General features: G+C 38.6%; 1 protein-coding gene and 1 long non-coding RNA gene across 2 annotated transcripts in view; one reads left to right on the top strand and one right to left on the bottom strand.

Annotated features, from left to right (window-relative positions):
* Positions 1-7,082: 7,082 nt before the first annotated feature.
* On the top strand, positions 7,083-7,797 carry LOC106515008 (uncharacterized). The gene is made up of 2 exons (XR_001309951.1): positions 7,083-7,469; positions 7,628-7,797. It is a non-coding gene; the product is annotated as an uncharacterized LOC106515008 (long non-coding RNA).
* LOC106515007 (hydroxysteroid 11-beta-dehydrogenase 1-like protein) overlaps positions 7,773-8,763 on the bottom strand; it is a gene marked incomplete at its 5' end in the record, with an annotated part of 5,007 nt that continues 4,016 nt past the window's right edge. The window contains 2 exon segments of the mRNA XM_014004572.1: positions 7,773-8,134; positions 8,244-8,409. Coding sequence (XP_013860026.1) covers positions 7,954-8,134; positions 8,244-8,409 — 347 coding nt within the window.

Below are 8,763 nucleotides of genomic sequence, written 5' to 3'. Positions count from 1 at the left end.
CACACACACACACACTGGCCACTTTATTAGGTACACCTTGCTAGGAGGTTGGACCCGCTTTTGCCTTCAGAACTGCCTTAGTCACTGATGATGAAGAAACTAATATTCAGTTCCCTTTTCTACTGAAGTGGCTGGGAAGAAAAAAATAGAAGTGCATTAGTCCTTCGTGGCAATGATTCAACAAGGTACAGGAAACATTCCTCAGAGTGTCTGGTCCATATTGACATGATAGCATCACACAAATGCTGCAGATTTGTCAACTACACATCCATGATGCAAATCTTCCACCACATCCCAAAGGTGCTCTATTTGGATTGAGATCTGGTGACTGTGGAGGCCATTTGAGTACAGTGAACTCATTGTTGTGTTCAAGAAACCAGTCTGAAATGATTCACACTTTATGACATGGAGCGTTATCCTGCTGGAAGTAGCCATCAGAAGATGGGTACACTGTGGTCATAAAGGGATGGACATGGTCAGCAACAATACTCAGGTAGGCTGTGGCGTTGACATGATGCTCAATTGGTAATGGGCACAAAGTGTGCCAGGAAAATATCTCCAACACCATTGCACCACCAGCCTGAACTGTTGATACAAGGCAGGATGCATCCATGTTTTCATGTTGTTGAGGCCAAATTCTGACCCTATCATCCGAATGTCGCAGCAGAAATCGAGACTCATCAGACCAGGCAACGTTTTTCCAATCTTCTCTTGTCCAATTTTAATGAGCCTGTGTGAATTGTAGCCTCAGTTTCCTGTTCTTAGCTGACAGGACTAACAGCTGCCCATCCACCTCATAGTTCGACATGTTGTGTGTTCAGAGATGCTCTTCTGAATACTTTGGTTGTAATGAGTATTTATTTGAGTTACTGTTGCCATTCTATCAGCTCAACCATTCTCCTCTGACCTGTGGCATCAACAAGGCATTTGTGCCCACAGAACTGCCGCTCACTGGATATTTTCTTTTTTTCAGACCGTTGTGTTCCGTTCCATTTTCTTCCACTTATCCGGGGTCAGGTCGCGGAGGCATCAGCCTAAACAAAGAGACCCAGACTTCCCTTTCCCCAGCCACTTGGGCCAGCTCATCCAGAGGAATCCCAAGGCATCCCCAGGCCAGCCGAGAAACATAGTCCCTCCAGCGTGTCCTGGGTCTTCCTCKGGGCCTCCTCCCAGTGGGACGTGCCCGGAACACCTCAGGGAGGCGTCCAGGAGGCATCCTAATCAGATGCCCGAGCCACCTCAACTGGCTCCTCTCDACGTGGAAGAGCAGTGGCTCTACTCTGAGTCCCTCCCGGATGGCTGAGCTTCTCACCCTGTTTCTAAGGGAGAGCCCAGACACCTTGAGGAGGAAACTCATTTCAGCCACTTGTATCTGTGATCTCGTTCTTTCGGTCACTACCCAAAGCTTGTGACCATAGATGAGGGTAGGAACGTAGACCAACTGGTAAACCGAGAGTTTTGCCTTCTGGCTCAGCTCTTGCTTCACCACGACAGACCAGTACAGTTCCCGCATCACTGCAGATGCAGCACCAATCTGCCTGTCGATTTCCCGCTCCATTCTTCCCTCATTCATGAACAAGACCCTGAGATAATTGAACTCTTCCACTAAGGGCAGGACCTCCATCCATCAGTAATATTTCTAGTTCCACTGGCAAGAAATATGGTCTTCGAGTTTTCTTATTTCCTCTCATTGCCTTAGTGAATCGTGTTATCTGATTTCCATTGATGAGGGCTTATTATTGCGCTTCCATTTAACTCAGTGGTAACTTGACTCAGAATTGAGTTACCCAGTTGATTTCACCTGTTCTGAAACCAAAAATCCTCGTTGAGCGGGGTAAGTTGATTCATAGTGTCTGCCTTCTACCTGAGGATTGTCAAGCCTGCTTTCTGAAAAGGGGCCCAGATGTCTTAATTTCATCACATTATTGATCTACGACACTAACTTCCTTTTTCACACGTGGACAGTTTCAGCTCTGTGACTACCTTGGGTTGTCTTGTGAAAGTATTTGTTTYTCTCTCCTATTGTTTTTGCAGCTTAGTTTTGTGCAGAAACGTTGCAGAGGCTGTGCTCGGGCTTGCTATTCAGGAAAATTTAGATAACTTGTGAGATAAGGTTCAACAGGTCTGTCCAAAGATTTGATAAATGTTACATTTTCATCAAGGCAATTTATTGTATTGAAGCGATTTTTCGAATAGAAGTTCTGTAAAAAGGTTATGAACGATTATTTTCTTGCTTGTAAATTGTTCATAAATGTTCTTGTAATAATTGTACAAAATATTAATTTTCCTTATTTCTATCATTTTCGTCAACCTGGATGCTTGAATTCTCTCAGTAAACCTGAGCTCACCTATAACCATGTAGTTTCCTTTKTATAATACTTTCAGAACAAACATAATTCTGGAAAATTGCAAGTTATTTTCTTTTCTWTATTCCTTTTGCAAAGGGGGTGGGTACTAGATGTGTTAAAAAGTGAGCACTGTTATAAAAAAACAACTTATGTGTTGTAAAGGTTTCATTAATTCTTTACATTCACYCATTTTAAATGTCTGCATATTCTTAGCTGTTGGCTTTTCAACTTGGTTAAAGTTCAACTTTTTCCTTGGCAAAGAATATAACTTTCTTCGGAAAATTCAAAACTATCCAATACATATTTTATTGAAAAGTTTACATATTTATTTTTATCCATCATTGTTTTAGGTTATGACAATATCTGCCAAAACATATAAAAATTTAAAAATCATACTTATTTATAACGTAAATGCAATAAACAGAAAAAAATGTTTTTGACAATTGTATGGCAGGCATCAAAGAAGTCTGTTGTTTGTTATTTAACGTCGTAATGTTGTTTGAGTTGTTCTGTTCATTTTCAGGGCTCCACTGTGGGTTAACGTCCGGGCCACAAAGGCAGGCACCCAGGCGTGGAATGGGGTCCCGGTATAAAAGAAYTGTGACATTTGTGCAAATGTTTTCCAGCTGCTCATTTGCCCATCATGACGTYAATGATTTTATGTCTCCACGTAGGTCAATTAAAATTGGCTCATTGATTTCAGTTTGTGAAAGGGACAGTCATACAAGCACAAAGCCTCAAAGTTATGTGGATGTTACTGAGGGCTGTAATTATTCGAAGGACGTGTCGTGTCCCCACTGTAAGAGAGGTCTGTGTGATGTAGCAGGTTTTCTACACTGTAAAAACACTGCATCTGTTCTCCCTCTGTAACTGTCTCCACATTCTCCATTCGAAGGCTCGTTTTAAAGCTGTCTCTTTAAATCCAGACGAGGTGCTTCAAACTCTGCCCCCCTCCAGCTTACATTCTAGTTTGACAGAGGGGTTTACGACCATATAGTGTCACAGAAATGTTTCATTTACAAATTATTTAAAAGATGTCAGTTTGTCCATCCAGCCTTACATGTTGGAGCCAGAGTCTGACCCAGAGCCAGAGGAGAATGAAGACCACCAAACTGTAGTTGGTGAGTCCAGGCCTTATTTAGAAGTTCCATTGCAATTAATTAGACATAATAGTTCAGATTATGTCATAGAAAATAGAGAAAAATAAAAAAATAACAAAATATAAAGATATCTATGCAGCACCACGAAAGACCAAATCCAATTTTTCTGCACTCCTACTGACTAGTACACAACAAAATGTATAATGACTAAAAAACTTTGGATTTTACAGGATATGTCCCCTTTAAGACAACTTTCTTTTAATTTAATGTCATTTCATTACATTTAAAACCTGGTATTAGGCACTGTCTTTCAAACGAGAGTTTAAACTAAACTGTGGCATCCATTTAGAATCAACCTGACTCCAAACATAATCAGTTGTACAATTATTGATTATTTCTGTAAGTGTCATTAAAATCTGTCCAGTGGATCATGAGATGCTTTGCTAACAGACAGACGAACAAACACTGGTATTTCAATTCAGTTCAATTCAATTCAATTCAATTCAGTTTATTTATATAGCAACAAGTCACATCAAGTGTTGTCTCAGGGCACTGTGCTAAAAACAATCAATCTAAAAAACCAGCAGAGTGAGTTGAATCACTTCATCACAGTCTCCCATCCTGAGCAGCACATTTGTGACAGTGAAAAGGAAAAACTTGCTTGGGGGACAGGAAGACATAGGGACAAAGAAAAACATGGTATTGACAGAAATAATTACAACATGTAGAGGAGAGTGACTAAACCTATAGCAGCAGCACTAAGGCATAACTCAGGCAACCTAAGTCTAACTGTACGATTTATCAAAAAGGAACGTCTTCAGTCTAATCTTAAAAGTAGACAGAGTCAGCCTCACGGACAGAAACTGGAAGCTGGTTCCACAAGAGAGGAGCTTGATAACTGAAAGCTCTGCCTCCCATTCTACTTTTAGAAACTCCAGGAACCACAAGTAAACCTGCAGTCTGAGAGHGAAGTGCTCTGTTAGGAAAGTATGGAACAATAAGATGTTTAATATATGATGGAGCTTGGTTGTTAAGATCTTTGTATGTTAGGAGTAATATTTTAAATTCTATTCTGAATTTGACAGGGAGCCAGTGGAGAGAAGCTAAAACTGGAGAAATATGATCTCTCCTTCCAACTCTCATTAAAAATCTAGCAGCAGCATTTTGGATTAACTGAAGAAGGGATAATGTAACTGTTTGATCTTGACAAATATGGGAGGTTATTTCCATGGGCAAACCGCCACAATATGGAAAAAATTTAATGATTATTCATTTTATTTGCAACTTTTACATTTCTAAAAATAGAGTGCATTCATGTTTTGGTGTTTATGTCAGTTATCCTCTGTGATTCATGTTCAGACTTCTCAGGCTGTATGTTCTACACATGGTGTAGRAACAGATGAAGGGTGAGAGGATTTATGACCCAGCATTGGGTGCTCTAATCTGTTGCAGGTGTTTCTGGATCTCAGGCCAGGCCTGCTCTACTCTCCAGGAGGCSCCATCGCTGTGTTTGATAAAGAAAAAAACAGAGGGAGGAAGAGGAAGAGACACTTTTTTCTTTATAAACTGTCTTCATGGAGGTTTTATCATCTCAACGATGGACTCAAATAATAATGTCAATATAAGACAATTAACAGGCCTTCCAACTAAACAATTTATAATTCTGCTGTGATGAAGCTGATTTAAGTTGAACCTTACCCAGAAACCTAAAGCTGCCATACACAAGCACCACCGGACCCTCTKACCACCATCAGTAGGCAAGGCGGGTAAGGTGTCTTGCCCAAGGACACAATGACTGAGTTGACTGGGAGGGAATCGAACCGTCGACCTTCCGGTTCTAGGTCAACTCCCATAACCACTCTACCACAGCCACTAGGTTTGCTAAAAGTGACAAAAACAATCAAAAAAACTAAAGAGTAACCAAAAGTTTAGAGAGCTACATATGAAAAATAGTTGTTTGGCTAATTCTTGCTTTTATAACTTGTGAATCGTCATATATTTTATTAAATTGTACTGTCCCCTTTCAAATACATAAATCAAATCAAAGTTAGAATGAAAAAAAGGCTAAATAAAAGCAAAAATTATTAAAACAGTAGCTAAAAGCTAAGAAAAGCAAAAAATGGTAATTTATTTCACCAATTCATAACAAGTCATTTCAGTGAACTGTCCTAAAAATCTTTACATATATTAAAAAAAATGCTTATAAATTAAATTTATCTAAGTTAGGAAGCAAAGTAGCAAAAGGTTAACTAAAGGGTACAAGTGGCTGAATGGTCGCTCAAAGCTAAAGGTTGCACAGAAGACAAAAATAGAGTATAGAATATAATAAAAAGTATGCGGGAGCAGAAATAAAACATCACTGCTCTTTTATGATCTAATAAATTTACTTTACATTTAATGTAAAGTAAATGTGTTGCCTTTACTTAATTCAGTTGAGTGGAACCAGTTGACATAATTTTTTTCATTTAAATCCACTGCATCTGTTTTTTCTGAAAGATTTCATATGCTGTTGCTTAAATTGTGCAAACTACTCAGACATATTGGCACAAAGCAGTAAATAATAGTCTGAATGCTGATCTATCATTTAAAAACCTAAATATTTACATTAATCATTTCAGTTGTGACAGAAAACCTTTTCATCATCTCTCATTTTATCACAATAAAATATGTCAAGAAACAACTTTTTTCTTAGCTTTTCAAACAATGTTAATGAATCTTTTCTTTTTCTTTTTTTTCTTTTGACAAAGACAGTTCGCTCCTGGTATACAGTAGGAAACTGCTTGAGCAGCAGGGTGCAGCTTCTAGGATAAGTTGCAAAAGAGGTAGACCACCAGGATGGATAGAGCCTCGCAGGGAGCCTKTGGTGCCTTTGGGGGTTTGTGAACAAAAGCAGGAGAACAAAAAAACAAACTTTAAAAGAAGTCCGAGTGTGGCCATCTTTGTGAAGAGAAAACTAAATGTATGTAGGAGGAATGGAAATGGATGAGAAATCAGGGATACAAAGAGCAAGGAATGAAAAGATGGACTGAAAAAGTATTGATCTGTAGAAGCAAATTTCAAAATGTGATTATGTTAAAATAAGTGCAGCTAAAATAAAATTATTAAAGATAAAATAAGTCAGATTTTTCTAATGTATAAATTAAATGAAGCTCTTGTCTTAAGAATAGTTGTTGTAGAGATGCTGTTTCACAGCTTGGACATTACTGCCCCCGTGTGGTTATTCAAAGTACAAACACACAAAATATAAAGTCTCAATATTCCCAGCTGCCAACTGCTAACAAAATATCTCTTAAATTATCCACCCATCTGTTTTCTTTACAGGCTTCTTATTTCCAGGTAGCAGGTGTCTATCTCCAGCAATCACTGTGGGAAAGACAGGGGACAACCTGCCTCCAGTCCATCACAGGGACACCTGGACAGGTCTCCAGTCCATCACAGRGACACCTGGACATGTCTCAGTCCATCACAGGGACACCTGGACAGGTCTCCAGTCCATCACAAGGACACAAAGACAATCACTTACACCTGGGAGGCAGTTCAGAGTTACCAGTGACTCCAGCATATATGTCTTTGGTCTGTGGGAGGCAACGGAGAAAACCCACATGAACAGAGAAGAACATGCATGTTTGATTATTCGAGTTTAATTTCTGCTGCTGAAACTTGATCTTTAATCAAGAACTTGAATCTCAGCATTTAACACAGCTTTTCTGCAGTGGTGAAAAAATGCTGTGACACAATAATGCTTTTACAAATACAGATTTTAATTGTTATTTTTAAATCGCTTTTCAATATTCAAAGTGAGCTAAAAGAAGAAAACAGTAAAACTTTTGTGTCCAGTTTATATTGGTACACTTGCACAGAGTCAAAGATTACTCAGGTTTATATTAACAAAGGAGATGAGATCAAAAACACAATCGCTGTATAAAACAGAAACAGCTAAAGTTCTACTAAAGTCAGGTTATATATTACAGATCAAACACATCCAAACTGAGGAGAGCAACAAAACACAAGATACAGTAAGGTTTCTCTTAAGAAAAGATTTCAAAGCAGACTGGTTTTAAGTTCTCCGGATCAGATTTGTTAAAAAAAAAAAAAAAAGGCACAAAAACTGCAAAGATTTGATCTTAGACACAGTTGTCAGCAAAGTTTTTTTTTTTTTNAAACACAAGATACAGTAAGGTTTCTCTTAAGAAAAGATTTCAAAGCAGACTGGTTTTAAGTTCTCCGGATCAGATTTGTTAAAAAAAAAAAAAAAAAAAAGGCACAAAAACTGCAAAGATTTGATCTTAGACACAGTTGTCAGCAAAGTTTTTTTTTTTTTTTGTGGTATAAATGAAACATATCAAAATTGAATAACTGAGAATTTTAAACTACCTGTTAAAAACTCCCAGGACTCACTTCCACTCATCTCCTGACCTTCATGGAAGACGAACAGTGCATTTTCAATTGGATGTCAGAAATCCGAACAAGTCTATTTTTTTGTGTTGCTGCTGCTGATTAAGTTTTTATGGACTGTTTATTGAGTTCTGCATGATATAATTAGTCAGAGGAGGATACCAGTCTCTGATCACGCACATAACATACGTGAACCAGGGGTAGTACAGCTCCTGCTGCCTCGTTGCTCCAGTTTTGATGATGTTCAGCGCTGCTTCTGTGGCAGGATAGGCCGGCACGTTAATAAGTCCCCTGAGAGCCAAAAACATATCCTGCATTGAGCTAAAGCAATTAACTTAAGAGGTATTTATAAGGCAAAATATGGCAAACATGCATGTACATATACATGCTTTTGACAAACCTGACTTTCTCCATAGCTGACTCAGTATCAATAAGCCCCAGTGTGCAGATAGAGATGGACACGTTGCTCTTCCTCATAGCCAGTTCATGGTACAGAGATCCAAAGAACCCATTCAGAGCAGATTTTGTTGAAGTGTATGTTGCCACAAATGGGCTGGGCACTTTACCTGCAAACCAAAAACATCTGTCCAGGTCAAACACAAAATGTCTGGAAGAAGACTGAAGTGTAAAAGTTATACATAATTTTTCGTTTTCCAACATGACCTTTACGTATATTTGTGATTTTATGTGTGTATTTGTAGTTTTGTTTTTCTATCATTATTAGGACCATGCATTGACTTCCATTCATTTCCAGTCTTTTTAACAGTCCAACCTTGACCCTAAACCTAACCCTTAACCCAATAAAGGTGTTCAACCAGTTTTTGGTCCCCAAAAGGACTTCTGGTCTTGACAAGGAACAGGTGTTTATACCCAAGGTAACAAAAACCTACACACACACACACACACACACACACACACAC

This window comes from Austrofundulus limnaeus, unplaced genomic scaffold (assembly GCF_001266775.1).
Source record: "Austrofundulus limnaeus strain Quisiro unplaced genomic scaffold, Austrofundulus_limnaeus-1.0 Scaffold25, whole genome shotgun sequence".
In the NCBI taxonomy this organism is placed as follows: Eukaryota; Metazoa; Chordata; class Actinopteri; order Cyprinodontiformes; family Rivulidae; genus Austrofundulus; species Austrofundulus limnaeus.
The sequence above is the reverse complement of the archived record's forward strand: the minus strand, read 5'-3'. Positions and strand labels throughout refer to the sequence as shown.